Source organism: Labeo rohita, chromosome 13, assembly GCF_022985175.1.
Source record: "Labeo rohita strain BAU-BD-2019 chromosome 13, IGBB_LRoh.1.0, whole genome shotgun sequence".
Taxonomy (NCBI): domain Eukaryota; kingdom Metazoa; phylum Chordata; class Actinopteri; order Cypriniformes; family Cyprinidae; genus Labeo; species Labeo rohita.
In genome coordinates this window covers 5,221,657-5,241,642 of record NC_066881.1, presented here as the reverse complement: position 1 = coordinate 5,241,642, position 19,986 = coordinate 5,221,657, and the positions used below count along the sequence as shown (strand labels likewise).

Below are 19,986 nucleotides of genomic sequence, written 5' to 3'. Positions count from 1 at the left end.
ACACTTTGGAGTTTTGGACGCACAAGGCGAGAGGAACAGGTAGTGTCCTTTTTGAGTAATCAGATCATAACAGATTAGCCCACATTTTTCTGATAATGTCAGAAAGCGCCTTGAGTAAGTAAGAGAGAGTGGCAGAGATAGAGAGAGCAGGAGACAGGTATGGAGATGGAGCGGATGAGCCAATCAGAAGAGCTGGCTGACAAAGGCATGTTGGGAAGCTAACCTGATTTTAGCAGCAGCAGCCAGGCAGCTAGAGCGTCACAGGCTGATCTCACGCGTGGATGTGTGTGTGCGCGTGTACGAGGGGGTCATAAAAAATTCTCTCCCTGGTTAGCCGCGGGGCATCCTCCTCAGCCTCTGGCCTGCTCCAGTCACTGGCCTGCTCTCTAATTGCTGCATAGACTCTACCACACATGGCCAGATGAGATGACATTTTCCTCTCTGTCAGTGGCGAACCGGACCGAGCGTCCCCCCTCCCTGCAGTAGTTGCTAAGACGCTGTCATAACCCATTAGCAGTTGGCCAAAGTTCGCCCGTGGCATTTCCTCATGGCATCAGCGAAAAGGCGCATAAATCTGCCAGTGGAGCCTGCTGCTGGACTAATGAGGCTGTGAGCTTGTTTATGGACTAGCATCATTTTTATGATTATTTCCACCTTTTCAGTCTCGCCGCCATCATTCGTCTTTATTTGGCGCGGGACGAGTGCAGAAGCTCGGCAACGGGCTGACATTTTGACACAACGGTGCTGTATAGACACTGCCATAAGCCTGTGCCTACACTCCGGTGCTAAAATAGATGCAAAATTAGCCCGAGACGAATAAGGTGAACCGGTATTAAATTGTATCAAAGATGGAAATACCAATACAATTGGCAGCGATAATCACATCATACTTCCTGACACGCCTAAATAGGTGTCCTGAGAAAGCCTACATCCGAGTCAGGGGAGAGATGGGTTTTAGCCAATCAGAAATGCTCTCTCCTCATAACTCATTTAGCATGTTTGACTTTGAAATGGGGAAAATGGCAGAAGTTAGCAAAACAGCTAAAATCATTACAACCTGAAGTCATCAATACAACCTAAAGTCATCAAGTTTTCATTGCAAATATATGAATATTTAATATTCTGTATTAACATAACTGTATAGCCATGTGCTTACAATGACATTGCAATGCTAAAAAAGACAAAAAAAAAACAAAACAAAGAGGTGAAATGAGTCCCAGATTTGAGTTAAAATGGTATCAAATTGCGTCAAAAATGGAAATCCCAGTAAAATTGACAGCTTTCGTTTCTCTCACCCTCGTTTGCCTTGAAGTTCTAGGCCATCAGAGGTCAGTTTTTAAGGAAAAATATTGGGGAAGGGAGGTTAAATAGTTCAAAATGGCTAGAAGAGGCGGAAGACAAAAGCTCAAGAGAGCACACACGCAACAGAGTTACCTCAGACATCACTCAAACGCCCCCTGCCCTCTTTTACTCTTTTGTCGTGCCCCCCCCTTCCTTCTTCCTCCGTCTGACCTGATATCCAGTGTTTGCTTCTGTTTTGCTAACTCACATGGGACAAGCCCTGGGTTTATTATTTTAGGCTTTGCTGAACACGAACTAGTCTTTACACCGGATTTGGAGCATTTGCTTCTAATGAAAATGGTGTCTTAGATTACAAACCAGCGGTGCCACTGCCTTCCCAGATGGGAGCTGGGAAGTTCTATTTGCCTAAAAACAGTCGGAAGACAAACTGCTCTCTAAGCCAGGGCTGTTTTTGGCATCAGTTAATGATGTAATCAAAACTCGCCTTTGACGTCTTATAGAATTTTTCTTTTCTCGTGTCTGTGTGTGTTGGGGGGAGGGCGATTTGGCTCTGGTCAGTTTCTCAGTAAGTGACTGACTGAAGGAAAGTGCCCTTGTGTAAAAGGCAAAGCCATTGTATCTACATAAGTCTTCACTTAAAAAGTCTCAGTCTTTTCTGGGGCTTCTCTCCTAGGCGGAGAGGGCTGGCGGAGTGTTTTATATGGAATGTAGAAAGCCTTCGCTCTCCTAATGGCGTATATAATTCAGGTGCCCGCAAGGCATGCTTTCAGGAATTCTTTTGCCTGAGGTAATGGGGAGCAAAGACTCTTTTAGACCCTTGATTATTCTATTGATGCATGGAGCTGGGAAAAAAAATTATCTCCAACCGGATTACTGCAGACATTTCCATTAATTATCAATGATACAGGTGCCTTATGTCGCTGACTGAAAGCTACAGCGAGAGAAAGAGTTAACCCACCATAATCTCTCTGTACGAATAGCACTGGGGCTTTTGGAAGTGCTTTATACGTAATCAATAAGTTACTCTCTCCATTCCTGTGCCTCCGCTATTGAAACCCTCGCAGTGTGCGGTTGTTTGCCTCGCTCGTGTTTCTTTTATGGTTTATTATCCGAATCGTGGGTTCATAATAACAATTATCAGGAGTCTTCTCAGTGCTGTGTTTGGGCTCTCATTGAGGGAGAATGCGTACAATAATTGGGGATCGGAAAATAAAATCAGCGTGCGCAAGCAAACCGGCAACACGAAGCTGAAAAGGCGACGTAAGCCATCTCCTCTGCTCTGGTATGTTGAACTGCCCATTATAAAGCCTTATCGAGCACCCACAGGTTGCTGCAAGCACCCATGCAGTATTGTTATTAAAATGCAGCTCTTTGAAAAGCTGCCGTTTTGTGCGGCAGCCATATTCACCCCCCTCCTTCCTCTTTTTCATAGTGTGTAACTCCCCCACCTGAGGTAAAAAGACACCGGGGCGAGCTTCAATCAATATTTCCCTGGGATAATGAAGACTAAATCTCTCTGTCATTCTCAATTCTTTGGTGACTCACTGTGTTGGAAGGCAGGGGGGAAATGCGACCTTACAAGTCCATTGTACTCTCTCTCTCTCTCTCTCTGAGCGTTGTGTGGGGGATGAGAAAGGGGGGTTATTTATAAAAGTATTAAAAATGAATGCATTCAGACGTGACGCTTCAAAGATATACTGAAGCACTATTGTTGTCAACTCACCCTGTTACCTAGTTTTTGGAAAACTTAAAACAAAAAAATTATGCAAGGCCTTCTTAAATGTTTTTGTTGACCATGTGGTTGTGTGTTTTGACAGGTGACGGGTTGGACAACAGTGTGGCGTCGCCCAGCACAGGAGATGATGACGACCCCGACAAGGAGAAGAAGAGGAATAAAAAACGCGGTATCTTCCCCAAAGTGGCGACCAACATCATGAGGGCATGGCTCTTCCAGCACTTGACGGTGAGTCCTGTACAGTGATCTTTCCTTTTTCCTCTGCTTCTCTTTGAGCCTTCTACAGGCAATACTGCATGCTGCACTTCAAAGCCACTGAAATGGTCAAATGTAGTGCTAATGCTATGCACATGCTTGCTCACACACACAATTTACTTTATCTTGCCTAGCCTTAACCACACACGCTCTAAGTTTAAGCCAAGGAAAAAAAAAACAACAGCCTCAAGCTAAAGATAGCGGAGATAGGTGATAGAGAATTAAGCTGTCGTTTTCCATTCATTCTACTGTTATTTGCGGAGAATTTTAGGAAATCTTTGTACAGTGCGTGTCGGGGCATTATCCGTAAAGACTGGAGATAGGGATAGGGTACATACAGTGGTCCTAAAAATATTTAGGCATAAAGCTACATTTTAACATGTAGGGATGTCATTTAATTCTATAAGAAAATATCAAACCAAGTGGAATTTAAAAAACAAAACAAAAGATAGCACAAGCACACTTTACAAGCCGAAATTTGTTGCAGTGTTACACAATCAGAACTGAGTTAGCTGGTTAGCTGAATGTGTTTTTGTTACTGGTGGTTAGTTCTCATACTGTGGCTGTCCACACCTGCCATAGAGAAGCGATAGAGCAGCATGGGCCATTGATGTGGTTGGCTCTTCCTCTTGCTTTGATGGATTTCACTTCCTCTATTTCATTTACCACAAAGTAATCGGAGTGCTGTCAAGACACCACTTATCTCCATATATCTACCCTTCTCACAGGCTTAACACACCTCTTCCAGTCTCTGTCTCTCTTGCATACACACACATGCACACTCTGCACAACTCATAATAATAATGTCTCTTAATTAAAGACAGTGAAATGTTCACGTAGGTGTATTTTCAATAAACATATTACTTAAGCCTTCCCTCATTTGTGTTACACTTTATGACTGAAGTAGCTATTATGGCTCAGCAACGTGTATTTTTAGGTGTTGAAAGGAAATGTGTTTCTATCCAAACTGGAGTCAAAAGGGAGCCCATTTGATCAGTGCCAAAAGCCCCCACTTGCTCGCTCAACCTCCCCCCCCCCACGGCCTCTCCATTCCTACATCTGTGCCACAGAACTATGTCTGAGCACCCCAGAACTTCACCTGCCCCAAGCACGCCCCCAACACACACATACACACTTTCAAACCCCCACCAACTACCACCTTTAGCGGCCCCAGGAGAAAGGTGTGTGAAAAGAAAGCCATTTGCCAGTTCACACAGGCGCGCGCGCACACACATACGTACACACAAACAACAGTGTGGAATACCCACAAGAGCACAGACTGATGGAAGTTTTGTTTCCTGTTTGTCTTGGCTGACCAATATGGTGGACAGTATTGTGTCATTGAGGGCTTGTTCTGTCTCAAGTGTTTGTGTTTAACTATACTTTAGGGACAAAGTTGTCACAAGGAAGTTTTGCCAAATCCTCCCTTTTAGGACAGCTTGAAAGTAAAAATGCAAAATTAGCATTTATAATGTATGGTTAGGGTTTAGAATACTACTCTTATTATTGCTTAAACCGCTGAGCTTAAGTTTTAAACTTAGGCATGTAACTTGACGTTCATGCTCTGTATATCTTAAATCATGTGGCTTGTTAAAGAAAGATGTGCTATTACATTTAAGCACTCAGATGTAGTATTTTTTTCCACCCTAGCAAGCACTTATCAGTGCTCTAGCAACCACTTAGAACACCTTTGCAAACAACCACATAGCAATGAACAAGAAACCACCCCTAACAGTTTAGTATCATGACAGTGAGTGCACAGGACTCTTTTGCAGTAAGAGTGATTGCTCATAGACGTTCTTACTTGATGGTAGTATTCAACTGTTTTAGGCTGCAGATCCGTTTCTTTACTCCCGTTGGTAGTCACAGAATTGCATCCATGCAATGTATCGCCAACCGTCGCTATTGCTCACGTCACCAAAAATCTCCAGACTTGTCATTGCTGTGTATCTCTTAGACAGTGTAAATGTTCCTCAAAGATCAGTGCGTGAGATGAAAAAATATGTATAGGGAGAAACCAATAACATGGCATCAGAATTCCTGCTAAAGTGTCTGAGAGAAAAAGAGAGATGGATTGAGATGCAGACAGAAAGTTGACTTTAATACTGAGACAGAGAGTCAGATCGAAACATAAATGGAAACCCTTTCAGTCTCTTGCCGTAAATAGGTTTGCACAGCGCTCCTTACAGCAAACTCGGGAAATTAGACTCATTTCACTCCCTGCTCCGAATGCTTCACTCTGACAGCTCAGCATTTGTGTGGGGAACAAAACAACACGCAGCACGTGAGGCACGGATGACTGACCTTACGGACAATGCGGTCGTCTCGCCTTCCGTCTCCAACTGGCTTTTACTCAAAGGACGTCGGAAAGTCTCAAGTGGGGCCGCAGAGATGTAGGAGAAAGTGAGAGAGCACAGGACTGATGGAAGAGGTAGTCGCTGAACCTCTGATGTCCCTTTTTCCTTTGAATGGATGTGTGAAGGAATAGTGCTCAGGTCTGGCCCTTGGAGATAAAGACAGCGGCAATTAGTAAGCGGCACAAACAACACACAGATGATAGCCTTCTGTCTTAGAGAAATACAGATTACATATGTGTCTCGCAGTTCACGGCCCAACCGCAGCAAGAATGCGCTGTTTGCACGTCACATGAATCAACCAGCGAAACCATTGTGCCGAGACGGAAGTGTGAAGTGGGTGGCAGTACAAGATTATTCTGACGAGCCATTCGGTGGAAGAGAGGAGGAGAGGAAAACAATAAGTGGAACGGAGAGAGATACAGAGGAGACGGTAAAGGCTTATGGGGTAACTACACCCTGAAGCTGCTCTTTAATCAGTTGTTTTCAGTCCCCGGTTATTAGCCGGCTTGCAAGGCAAGTGGAAGCGGGCGTATGCAGGTCTGAGAATAGTATGGAGAAAGAGAGGGAGAGATGCTAGCTAATTACTTGCCACTCACAAGTGTTTTAGCATGCTGTAAAGCCGGCGTGAACACATTCCAATAAACTTTGTGGTGAAGTAAAAAAAAAAAAAAAAAAACAAAACAAACAAAAACAAAACAAGAGGCCCTAAACTTCTGTTATTTTTCCTGCTTTAACTGTTGTTTGTTTTTTTATTTTATCTGAACAAAGATAGTGTGATTGTGCCAGGCATCCTGGAGAGGAATGCTGGGTGCACTGAGCAGCTTTCCTGTTCCTGTGGCCGTGAAATTGGACTCTTTGCCCCCCTCCTTCCCATTCCTTGTTCCCTCCTGATTTTCACCCTCTATCTCACAAACAGTATTTTCTTGTTTAATTTAACAAGAAATGAGTAATAAATGGAAGCCATTGCCCCAAATCCCGCTGTGCTTATGTTTTTGCACTCAGCTCCCCAGTGAAAGGGCAATTTGCAAAATTATGTGATAGAGTAATTAGATGAAAGCCAGGCTTCAGATTGTTGCTATGCAGCGGCAGCGAGGACCGATCCTGGAACAGCCGAATATTAGGCTGGCACGCCGGGCTCTGGGCTTCATTCTGTTTGTACACAGAACCAGAGAACGGGAGGGAGCCTCCATCACAGCTCGTAAAAAGCAAACCACAGCACAATATGCAATTGCCCGTTTCCCCCCCACACTTTTACGTGCTGCTTGTGTTCAAAATGAAACTGGAAGGCATAATCGCTTTTAATGCAATTAGGCTCCAATTTAGCACCCTCTTCACACACATGTAACAATTCTGGTGGAGGCAACATTCTTGTTTTTCTCGTACTCGCTGGGAGCACATTTTGCCAAACCTCAACTGTGCTGCATCTTGAGCAGAACCAGGTGTGAAAAACGCTATAACTCATTTCTGCACTCGATGGACTGAATCGTGCAGAGGGCCCTTAGCTGGTCGGACCAGCAGGAGGGGGAACGGGCTGTGTCCTCTTTGGGGAGTTGGGCTGAATTTGTTGCCCCATAGTTTGGAGGCTGGAGTCGGGGGGGAGAGAGTCGGGTTTGAGTTGGCCTGCTGATGATTTCCTGGGCAAAATTACAGATGTTCAACATATGACCTCCTCAAGAAGTAGTGCTTGGAAAGCACAGAGGGGTTTTCAAGAGGCTGGACTTCTCGGTTTTACTTTAAAACAACACTGGCTGGGAGTTATGCATTTGGCACAAAGCAGTGAATTTTCCTACATGTCCATTTTAATTCACTTTTTAAGTCAAGTTAACTTACTCTTCAATTTCTCCCACATTAATCAAAATCTAGGAACGTGTGCAGGGCAGAAGAATGTATGAGTAATGAATAGCAAAATATGAGCATTTATAATAATATATCCACATTTTTTTGAACCTGAAAAAAAATGACGTCTTATTCATAGAGCTCAGCGTTAGATGCCATCCTAAAAGTTGTCTGTGAAATGGAGTGCTGAGTGTTGACATTGTTCAAACCGTAAGACCCTGCCACTCATATCGCCATAGCAACCGGGTGCCCTGACCGGCCTTATCACAAGGGTTCGGACCAGACGATATGCTGCCTTGACCACCTCTGGTTGTCATGCTAGCCTGTTATCATGTTATCACCTGAACAAAAAATAATAATAATAACTTGAGTTACACATTGCAAATGCATAAAAAAAAATTGTCAAAATTTTACAATGAAACGATCCTCTGAAAACATAAACACCCTGAGAATTGCCCTTCTACATAACGTCACAGCATCCATTTTGTCTTGCCCTAAAACACGGATGCCATTATTGCAACTGAGGTTTCTGTCAAGAAGAGTGACATCCTTGTAAACAAACTTTAGGCATGGTAACAGTTAGCCAAGGGCCCACGCTGAAATGGCATTGTCAAAAAAGCCACCCCAGCCATTAGAGGCCAGAGGTCAACCAGGCCTCAGATGCCATTAGTCCATGGTTGTTTATTGCCTAAGCCCTGGGATGTCAGCACACTGGTCACCCATGGCAACCTCAGCGTGGCATTTCGCATTTGGCCTGGTAGAGAAAACCCGGCTCTCAAATGTTCTCTCATCTTTACCATACAATTCCAAACCTGAACACAAATCAAATGACCACAACCAGTCACTCCTAAGAAACTGGAGCTCTGAGTGTATATTGTTTTTACATTCATTCATTTTTTTATTTTTTTTTTAACAAGAGCAGAAAGTCCATGCAGATTAATATTTGCAAATTGAATTTAGCCGCCTAAGGTCGCTGGTTATTTCTTAATTTCATCTAAGTGGCAGTGAGTACTGGAGGCGCCACGAAACTGAAATAGCTTCAAGGAATTTTTCAGACAGTGAGGATCAAGCATTGTGGATCTTAAAAAAAAAAGGCTTCTTTCTTGCCTCCCTTTGTACCTAATGTTCTTCTGAACTGTGTGTCTTTGCCATTTTACTATGTTTCTTGCAGCCAACTGGGACGCTGCATCAGCTGTCGTAGCTGTTTTGGTCTCCGTGGTGTTTTTGTTTGAGAGAGAGGATACATGTTTATTTGTGTGTGTGAGACATTTGGAAGCAATGACTTGATGCTTTTTATAAAAGTTGGTGTCAAGGAAGAGGCAGCTGAGTCAATCTTAGGGCTGTGGCTGCCCATTGAGGCAGGATGCGCCCCCCCTGCTCCCACATCTTGTAATGAAAACATCATCAATTACCCCACTGACAGGCCCCTGGGATGTGGGGCAGGCAACTCTTTGGGGCTGGTCTTTGTGGATAGACAACCCCTTGCACCCCCACCCCTCACCTCCAGAGAGGAAAAGAGAGAGAGGGTGGAAAAAGACTGTATATCCATCATTGGCAAGGCTTCGAGGGTGACAGCGTAAAAGGCATTGGTGTGTCATGGACAGAATGGATCGAATTGGTAAACTCCACATGGTGCAAGGAGAGGTGGCTGGACGCTGCTCTGTCACTGCTGACATGGCCTTTCACAAGCCATCTGTGCCTTGATTGATGAGCACCACATCAGTAGACCTTTTTCTACCCAAGCCCACCACGGCGTCCCCAACATCAACTGTACCTTCGGACCGAGGCTTTGGAACAAAGAAAGAGCCGTGTTTAATTGACACCACTCGCGTCCCTACGCAGTGAAGTTGGTTCCCTTCCTCTGTAGTGTCCCTGAAAGGCAGTTAAGTTTTACTTCATGTAACCTCTGAACTGTTGGAGCATAACTGGTCCAGATGAGAGCTGTCCCTCAGTCTCACTCTCCCATCAGTCTTCCTCACTGCTCTCAAGAACCTGACAATTTTATAATGCCCACAGGGCCAGCCACTGTTGCAGCCACGTCACTAGAGAAGACAGTGTTCCCGTACTCCATTTTCCACAAGCACACAGGTGGGCCTCACCGAATTCCATCCTCCCAGCTTGTTAACATGCACTCTTAGGCAGTTTCATTACGTTGTCAGTTAGAGAAAGTTATACGCTGGCCTGCTATATTATAACAGTATTGTATTTCATTATCAGCTACTTGTGAAGAGTTAGCAGCTAGCGTCTGTTTAGTGTGAGATCATGCTAGGCCTGCATGGTCTCCTGTCTGCATACCAGCCATTGCCTTAAATTTAAGAAAACGTGCTGTCTGTCTTGCAGTTCTAGTTTTTGTGTAAATCCCTCTAAAAAGCCCTGTCAGCATGAACACCTCAGGTGTGGTGCAAGGTTCTCCTATATTCACCGCCTCCTGAGCAGTATGTCTATCTAAGAAATTCACAAGCCAACTGAGGAAGTCTGGTACATTCCATTTAGATATCCACTAAGCACCCAGTGTTGGTGACCATAGTGTGTGTTAGTTCAGTTGTCATTGGGATGGACTTACGGGACATTTAGGGAGGATGTTAATCAGGGATTATGGTAGGTGCTTGATCCACAACTGTCCATGCTGGGAAGGGCAGAGGATGTAACCTGAGGTGACATAAGGGACAGTGGAAACAACTACTAGTCTACATTCTACAGCATAGCCAATCTGAAAGTTTGGGTGCCACTCCGACATGTTCTGTTCTGTAATCCATCTCAGTCAGAGATGTCCAGTTGGCCAGGGTTTAGCTATGGTCTGGTAAAGGTCCACTAGTGTTTTTAGATGGCACTATGTGTGTTGATTCAGACCAGGCTTTGCTGAATTACCCTAGCTATGCTGTAATCGTCAGTGCTCAGGGATCTTTCCGCCTGCAGTCAGCAGCTCAATACCTTTTACTTACAGCCACTGCAGAGCATTCCCCCACAGAGCAGAGCTCCAGCAGTCTGTCCCAGATACTCTTGGCTCACTCTGTTTGTGTGCATGTGCTCGCCAGTGTATGCCTGATGGATTATATGGCAGCAAAGACGCGGTAATCAGTTTGCACGTTTGCTGAACTAATTTATCAATTCGGTTCCTCCTACTTGTAATCTCAGCCATGCGTGCTGCTCTGAGCTCATTGTGCTTTTCATCTGGGGACAAACAGTTCTTCAGGAGGAAAAGGCACTACCCTCAGGCCTCTTGATGGGGCTTTTTTTCAGTTTGTGAAGGAGTGACAGAGCATCAACAGAATAATTGTCTGGCGATGTGTCTGAAAAACGTACGCAGATATAAAAACACATGTACTGCATTGGTATCAGGCACACCTAGACTGGCACTGCTTTATTTTGCATTTCCCCATTCCATTTTTTTTTTTAAGCAAAGTATTCGAAAGAGAGAAAAAAATAAAAATGAGGGCAAGCATTTTATAGTCTATAGTGTATCATTAAGTGTGCTGGCTTGGAGAGGAGATAAATTCAATTATTTTATACCACCATGCGTAAGTGCATAAATTGTTTAATGGAGCTAGCATGTCCTGTGTACTGAATCCAAGACCCTTTTAAAGTGCCGTTGTCTTTGTTGTCATTGATTTCCCAAGGCGATGAACAAAGGGGAAATGGTCTCAGACACTTAAAACCTCTTAGATTTGTCTTGTTTGCCTTAACTTTATCCAGGACCTGGCATATATTCAACTATTGAATAGGATTCTCTCCATTTAGCTCCGATAGTGGATCTTGACCTTTTCCTGCCGCGCTGAGTGCATGGTGTTTCCTGTCGCAATAAGGGATGCATGGCTGCATGAGAGTTGCATTGAGAGCACCTGCTGATCCATGTCGTCCCCATGGAGATTGCTGCGTGCAGCCAGGGGATCACTCCCTTCTGTGTGGGGAATCTGCAATGTGTGTCTTGATCCAGACGCGGCCACATTTCATCAGATTAGATTCACACGTTAATAGAAAGTGAGATCACTAAAAGAGAGGATGAGAGTGTTGGTCCATGGGCCTTTTTATTCTTCTTTCTGTTATCAGCCGAGTGTTTTAGCTGTGGTGGAAAAGGAAGCAGGTGGAGGCAAGGCGCTGCTCACTTGTTTGTTACAACAGATTAAGTCATTGATTTGTATAAGCTGTGCACCGATGGAGAAAGATCTGTCTTCCGCTCAGTGAATGAAAGGAAGAAGAGTTAGGAGAAGAAGATCACAAAAGAAGTGGAGAGCAGAAATATGTCTCTGTGTTCTTCCTTCCCTCACTCTGGCCGTCTTTTATCGAGACAGTGAAATGACATAAGGGAGCAATTGTAAAATGCCTTTACCTTCTTTTAACTCTATTCCAACCGTGACCAGGTTTCTCCTCCCCCTCAGGCCCTCCATTGAACATTAATTAAAATGGCCAGGGCAAAAGGGTAATTATGATAATAACATAATAATATCGCACAGGTTATTAGAATTTTTTTGTGGTTCCGAAATTGCTTCCTTTGAGTATCACATTTCAGTGGAATTAGCTAAAGGATCATTTCCTTGAGAGTAAAGGCATTGGAAAGGATTCCTTGGTCAAGGTGCAATATGGTAACCTGATTCTCTTAACATTTAATGCTCCATGAGTTCCTGCTCCTGCCACTCGGCCCCCACCTTCAACAAACCCGTTTTTGGCTACTGGGAGGCAGGAGGGTGGAGTAGCTTGTGTACCGAAGCATGCATTAATAGCACTGCTTTGCATTTCACTCGCAGTCCTCTTGACAATAGCTAAAACAATCATTTGGTTTTTTATCAGCTTTAAACGATCACAAGCCGCTCTGATTTTGTGTGTCAGGTAAAGCCGCTGGCAGGCGCTTGCTGGAACAGGGCCGGCCAAGGTGGCGTGTACCTCTTTGTCCATGATGCTACCTGACTGACTGTGCTAAAATCCCTATCCCAGCAGATATTAGACTCCCCCGCCGAATGCCGGCAGCCCACCTCCAGCTGCGGTCGGCGTGGCACGGCACGGCGCAGCTGAATTGCTTTTGAATGTTCCCCCCTCAAATAGGCTGTAATTACAAGCTTAAAGAGGTTTAGTGGTCCAGTAAACTACATAATCACCCCTGAATTAGCCCGGGCTCATCAGCCGCAGTCCACCAAGCTCCAGTCAGTGTTTGCAGGCTGGCCCCCTTATTACCGTGTGACTGTGAACAGCAGGTGTGGAACAACACGCATCCCCCTTAAACACAGACTCCCCACCCTTCCACTGGGATCTGTAATGAGACTGAATAAGAGGCTGCTTACCCTACTGCGACTGACTTTAGATCAGTGCCTCAACCTGGCTTACCTCTTTGCAGCGTCTGGTGGCGCTTGAAGCTATAGGCCACCCCATGAAAAATATAGCTCTGCTCTACTCTATGTAAAGCTATTCAAATAGCAGCCACTGTCTTCAAATGAAGTGGCTTACAAATCCGGGTGTCCAGATATGTGTTATTTTGTCTTGCGCCTGTTGCACTTTGCATTTTTGAATGCAAAGCCCTTAGCTCAAATTTGATAATGTTGATTTAGCACATTGTGGGCTTGGAAGTTTACACAGATATGGATAGATCTGATTTGTATTCCAGCCCACACCCATCCTTTAATTTTAGACTTACATTCTGTCCTCAGCTGCCTCCAAACCGAGAGTGCCTATTCCCTACCCAAAAGCACTTGTGTTACACCCTCTTGCCTAAACCAACAAAAAATGTTTTTTAACAGAGGATGACTAATTAAAATGCTGGAAACCAAATTAAACATATCCTCCTTTATCAAAAGTACAGATTAAATGGCAAAAAAAAGAAAAAAGCTTCCAAGGGTGAAATTTCCCCAGCTTTAGCTTGTTGTAGTACAAGGATTTCTAAAAACGCTGTGTGTGAATAATTCATGTGCCGGCTTTGTGTTGACTTAGCTCGCTACAAACTTAGTGGTGCTCCCAATGAAGCACTCCCACTTTCTGTGAGCCAGCCAGTCACCAACTCCGCCAGGGCATCTTAAGCCCTGGCCTCCAGTTGTTTTCCAAATCTAAGATCTTTCTCTCTCTTTTGTTGTTGTCTCATTGGTGAAGCAGTCTTAGGAAGAAATTGGGTTACAGAAGCTTTGCCGTTTTGTCTTTTTTGCTCTTGCTCTCTCTCTCTTCAGTTTTCCATATGAAGCATGTTTTGTTTTTTCTTAATGAAGGACAAAACTTCATGTTTATGCCACGTACACAAAAAGGAATTTGAAATGTCTCAACACTTCCTCAGCCAAGAAATATCTCTGAAGTCAAAACTTACTGTGCCTTCTTGAGAAATAACACCTTTCCACGATGATAACTAACTTTACAACAAAGCAGTGATTGTTCCTCTCATGCGCGTCTTACTGATGAAGACAACAAGTGCATAATTTTCTGGTGAGACGATAATGCTCTTTGCCAAATATCAAGGGTAATCCTTCCTCCCCCAGCCTAAGGTTTGGGCTGGATATTGTAGGTGGCCCTATCTACAGAAGGCCTGAAGCTGTGGTTCTGTTGCAGTTAATGCTGGCAGAGCTGGAGTAGGTGGAGCACTGAACTTCAGACCTAATCCTGTTTTCTCAAGGGCCAAGCCACGGAAGAGTGGTGGACGCAGCCCACACGTACAGTGGCTGGTTCTGAGATGGGATGTTGAAATGATACTCAGTAGACACCTTGGCCAAAATGGCCCCTGGATCAAGCCTCAGGCATTCCTCAGGGGCAGCTTGGCCTCCATGGGGATTAGCCACAAGGAATATGGAAGTGAAGCAGCAGTAGGAAACCTTGACGAAATGAACCCTTACATACCTTGAAAGGACCTGTTGACCTGAGTCACCCCCTGCAACATATTTAGTATTTAGACATTACGTTGCTTAGCGAGATGGGCACTTAGTGGAGGCATTCTCAGATGGTGCCACTAGAATTCATTCCTGCGTCCTGAGACTCAAGAGGCATGCCTCATTTTTGTGCCATGCTTTCCCACTCATTTTTTTTTTTTTTTTTGAATAATAAGCACCATGTTCAGCACACACTTATTTTATTAAGTTAATCTTGTGTGGAAAGCTTCTTTAATCCAAATCACACAGGATAGAAAGAAATGTTCCCTTAAATAGAACATAACGATAATAACGGTAATGTGGGTAATGAAGGCAGCAGAGTAGGGGAGAGGGGGTTGTGGCTGATTGTAATTAACTGGTTAAATGGAACACAAAAAGATGTGTCCACAGCGATTGGGGGGAGGACGTGTTCAGTATGTGGCCCGAGCCAACCCTGGGAGTTGACGGGTAAAGAAATACTGCTGGGATTCTGGCTTTTTTGCGGGGGAAGCAAAATGATGAAGAAAACACAGAGATGAAAGGAACTTCCAAAATAGTTCTCCCCTCACAGTGAACCAGAGGATCCTGTCTAAGGACCTGATAAGGAGCGCAGCTGGAGCTCATCCAGACCTCCTCCTCCCTGTTCTACATAGACACAACTCTCCCGACAAAGACATAAAGACCGAGAGTACACACCTCTCATGTTTCTGCTCTCATAGTCTGGGTTGTACCTCTCAGCTTTCAGGGTACAGTGCAGTAAATACTGGAATTCTACCCTCTCCCACGGAAAGGTCTCCTGACACAACTTGACTCCTCATATCTTGGCTGTATTCAAAACAGCATTCTCGGGCCATCGCTCGGAATTGTGGGTAAGGAGAGCAGAGTCAACCAAGGGTTAGGGGGGAAGTCTGAGTTCTGTTTCGAGCAGCAATCTTCGGCTGAGAGAGAGCACGAGAGAATGGGAGAGACCTGTTCACCTCTCTTATCTCGCTGATAGGACACGGACTCTACGCTCTTCCCCACCATTCCCTGTCTGAGGAGGCCGCGGAGGAAGACCGGGAGGGACTATTGTTGATGCACTGCTAGACACAGACACACACACACACACACACACAGATAAGATACATGATGGAGAACTGAGCATGGGGAGGACATTGTTGGCTTGGTATCCACCAGTGCAGAAGAGGCTGGAAATTCTGATGAAAGGAGTAGTATATTTGGACAAGACGTATCATTAAGATAGGCGAAAGGAAACAGGGAGGATGCGTTGAGATTTTCCATCTGTTCTTTAGGCAGTATTATTGCTTTCTCACTAAAGCATCACGAGACCCTGAGAAAACAATTCTCACCCAGTACTGCTGCCAAGAGGATTAAAATACTCAGTCACTCTCTGACTATTATAAAATCTGTTGGTTTCTCTCGGTTAAACCAGAATCTAAATCACACTGTTTTGACGCATAGGGATAATTTGGTGTTTGGAGACCCAGACAAAGAAAAAAATGGTTTCTGAACATATCCGCTTCATGACTTTATGAATGCTTTTATGAAATACATTACTATCACAATTATGGAAAATATGTGCAAGAACACTGTTAAAAGAGATGTGGACAGAACATTTATGGATGCCATAAGGGAGGTGGTTACCCTTCCCCCCCCCCCCAAAAAAAAAAAAAAAAAAAAAAAGCAGTGCCTAACTTAACAGAAGTGCTTTTGTAAATCATATCTGAATGAATTCCGGATATGACAAGTACTAGGTGTAAATGGGGTTTCAGTCACTGCTGCCCCATTCTGCTCAAATACAGGTGTGGCTACCTCGAGGTCGTTATGACAACAAAGGTGAGGCACGTACGATGCTGTGGGCGGAAGAGCTTGACCCAGTTGGCGTTTGTACAGGAATCCTGTTTGGGTACTACTGAATGCTCACGGTCAGAGCCACCTGTCAATCACAGAACAGGTCTTTGTATGGGGTTTCTAGGATTTAATGAGAAGTTAGCATAGGATTAGGTTACATTTAAGTTGAGCTGAAACTTGACTGCTCGTTTTCTCCACCCCATTGTGCATTGTTGTAACATTTCATTTTGTAAAGTTGTCTAACAAGTTGCCTTAGTTGACAGTCCTCCTCCCACTTCTTTTCTTAAAAGTGAAGCCAGTACAATGCCTTCTTCATTCTATACTTCATCAAAGTTCTTAGGATATTTAATATTTTGAATTTTAGTGTGAATGACTCTCTTAGATGCCCCTACCTTTACAAGTTCAGACCATGTAATGACTGACAAAACATAGCTGTAGAAGAGAGAGTTTTAAAATAGCGGATTGCAAAAGAATCGTGTATGCAAATGGTCTGGCGGAAAGACAATGTCTTCTTTCCAAATTATGTTGCCTGAGTGAAACCAAGCTGGAATTGAACCTCCTGTTCATAAAAGTTTTTGGTGTAGGAGAGGTAGTGAGCAGAACACAAGGATGTGTAAATCTCATCCAGCCCCAGTTTTCTCATACCTTGAATTGCAGCAGCACAGAGCTGGAGTCATTCTTTGCGGTCCGGCAGCTGAACAGTCAGTGTTTGTGCTGTCACGTAGCCTTTGGCACAGCTTTCCCCCTAAAAGTCATGAGGCCTCTGATCCTTTTGTCCAGACATGTTCACTACAGGGCTGACTAGCCATCATTGCCACACTCAATGCAATGAGTTCATTTGTAAAGTTGAGTACAAACTCTGTTCTCTCTCTCCGATGATTTGGTGATCTACAGTGAACAGGGCAGGGGTGACACAAATCTGATTTTGGAGTTATACATTAATTTTATAGTTGCCATTACATTTTTGATGCTCAAAGGCCTGCAATCAGCGATCAGGTATCACTGATCAGATGACAGTGAGAAAGACTGGAATGTTGTTTTCTCACATTTCCAGTCCTGGCCCTGGTTTCACACAAACCTCATCATTGTGGTTTACAACGGTGGACACTTGAAACATATGATAAGGCAAAAAAAATAATCTTTAAATCTATTTAGAAATGGCTGGAGGCGACACTACAATTATAACTTTCTGCATGAAATTATCCACAGTTTGTTCCAATTACCTACAATTGGATCACATGAAAATGACAGAGCGACAGGAAAACAGCTCGCTTTCTCTGGCAGTACTAGTAAATAAACATGCATTCAGCAACATGAAAGACATTCCAATTTATTATTGCTCGAAAAAAGAGCAGACAACCCATGGCGCCAACCATTTTTACATTTCTGTTTGTTCATTTGGAAGCCTTGTTCTTATTATGCCTCTCAAAGGGAGAATCAGAATCACAATTGCCAATGTCTTCCTTTGCAACACTATAAGTTAGATTGTACGGTTTGGTATCATTATGGTTTGAAGACTAGTCATTCAGTCAGCCATGGTGATTTTGCTAACTTGTCTGTTGAACAGCGATCTTTTGTCACTTTGGTTGATTTGCAACCCAAAGCCAGGTTAAAGCCTCAGTCTCTGTTAATCCCTAGCAGGTTGTGCAAGGTTTGGTAATGGGCTTAGAAGGTCTGAATCTGTTAGCACAGTGAGACAAACAGCACACCGAGCTATCCACAAAGACTGGTGTCCGGGTCCGCTTATTGTGTTAACAAAGCATAATATGAAAATATTGTACCACAGAAATGAGAAACAAGTTATCGCTGTGCTTTGAGGCCTACAACATAGGGTTCTCCCTCTCACTCTTTTTCTCTCTCTCTAGGTATAAATGTGGTGTAAACATCTTTGCACAATGTACCTCCCATTTTACATGCTCAGCAGGGGCCTCAACGCAGGCTCCGTCTTGTCTTTTTCATGAACAGCACATTGTTTAGACTCAAAGCTAGCAAGCTCAATACTTCACACTAATGCTAATATAAATCAAGCAAATCTCACCTCACCTTTATTTAAACAGCTGGATCAGCTCAGATCAAGTTCTTAACTGTATCGAAAACTGTTCACACTACTTCAGTATTATCCATGTTGTTACTTTTTAGCTGACTGGCTAATCATCTAGAATGACGGTAATCTTACAACGATTACAAAAGGAAGAGGTATATGTCAGATTTGTGGTCTGTATTCCACACAAGGCTTTAGATATCCATCCTCTATCATGCATTCATGGCAGCAAGATGACTAGAATAAATTTCAGTGGGGTTGCACGGCACAGCTCTCTAATTACTGTTTCTGTTCCCACACTTCACTTAACTTTATAATTGGCTTGCCTTTTTCGCTGCCATTAATTACACGATTTCATATTCCATTAATGACTCTAAGAAAGAGACACACCTCACTTTTTCACACTAATTAACAGCTGCTTTGCCACTTTTCTGCACAAACGTGTGAGCAACGTCTCCCTTCTGTACCTCAGACCTTTCTCTCACTAAGAAATGTGCTCATTAATTGATTTATTTACAATATTTCTCATGTCATTTACTGTGGCTTTTTCCTCTCTCTCTTTCATCAGCACCCCTACCCTTCAGAAGAACAGAAAAAGCAACTGGCACAAGACACCGGGCTCACTATACTACAAGTGAACAACTGGTAAGTCAATTGTACTTTTGTGTTTACATGCAATCAATAGCTTCGCCCCTGGCAAGCGGCTCCTAATGATTTGAATTAATACACTCCCCTCCCCCCGCTTTTGCTCGCCCCTCCCATCTGTCTCCCACTTATCGCCTCATCTCCCTTCAAATCAATTCACCCAAAGGGATATTGCCGCCAGGATTTTTCCGACTTTTTTATTTTTTGTTCGCTCATTCAAATATGAATCCCTGCGAGAGCAGCTACTCTTGTGCCTCTCTGAATCCTCTCTTAAAACGCGTCTGCCCCGCACTCGCTGGGACATGGGACTCTTTGTCTCCGCCTAAACGGCTATTGATTTCGCCGTTTTCACCGTTAAAAGTTCTGCAAAGTTTGAAAGAACCTTCGCAGGGGTGAGTTTGTTACCAGAGATGGCTATCAGCACATACTTACTGTTATTAGCCGTGTCTAATGAAGGGCCTGAGATGGGGAGTGTGGGGAGGTGAAAACTAACACAGGACGGAACGTTTGATGTAAGAATACAAAGAACAACCTTTGCCACACATTTCTTCTTGCCAGGCCCTTGCATGAAATTCTGTTCGCTAACTCACTCCGCTCTTGTTCCCTAAGTGTCAGAGATTGATATTGCTAAGGATCTGATTACATGCCCTAATCCATTTTGCTGAATAAACTAGCCTTGATGTAGGCGCTCCCAGCAGGGGATGGGAAAGTTACTTTAAAATGCATTCCGATACAAATTACAAATCACAAATTATTAATTACCTCACAAAGGTAGCCTAATCACCAAAAACAGCCAAATATGAACCATTTAACTACTTTTAATTACAAGAAAAAAAAACAAATCAAAATAAACTAGACCGCATTTATACATAGCAACATTTTCATAGAACGAGACAACACGTATGCATACACTGAGTGCATTTTTCCATCTGTTGTCATTGCAATGAGTTGGCAACTTTAAAAAAGTGGCTTGTTTCACTTGAGCGTCATGTCATTTGTATGTGGTACTTGCAATTATTGTAGAAATGGGTGCCGTCTAATGAAGCTGCTGTTGGATAAGTGCCCATCTGAAAGTTGTTTATACTATACTATCTTGCTGGTAGAACTATATATGTGACCCTGGACCACAAAACCAGTCTTAAGTAGCATGGG

The 19,986-nt window shown here is 43.7% G+C and overlaps 1 protein-coding gene across 2 annotated transcripts in view; it reads left to right on the top strand.

Annotated features, from left to right (window-relative positions):
• meis1b (Meis homeobox 1 b) overlaps positions 1–19,986 on the top strand; it is a 60,429-nt gene that overhangs the window by 24,680 nt on the left and 15,763 nt on the right. For both annotated transcript variants that reach the window (XM_051125498.1, XM_051125499.1), the window contains exons 8-9: positions 3,120–3,265; positions 18,758–18,834. In XM_051125498.1, the coding sequence (XP_050981455.1) occupies positions 3,120–3,265; positions 18,758–18,834 (223 nt within the window). The remainder of the gene's footprint in view (positions 1–3,119; positions 3,266–18,757; positions 18,835–19,986) is intronic.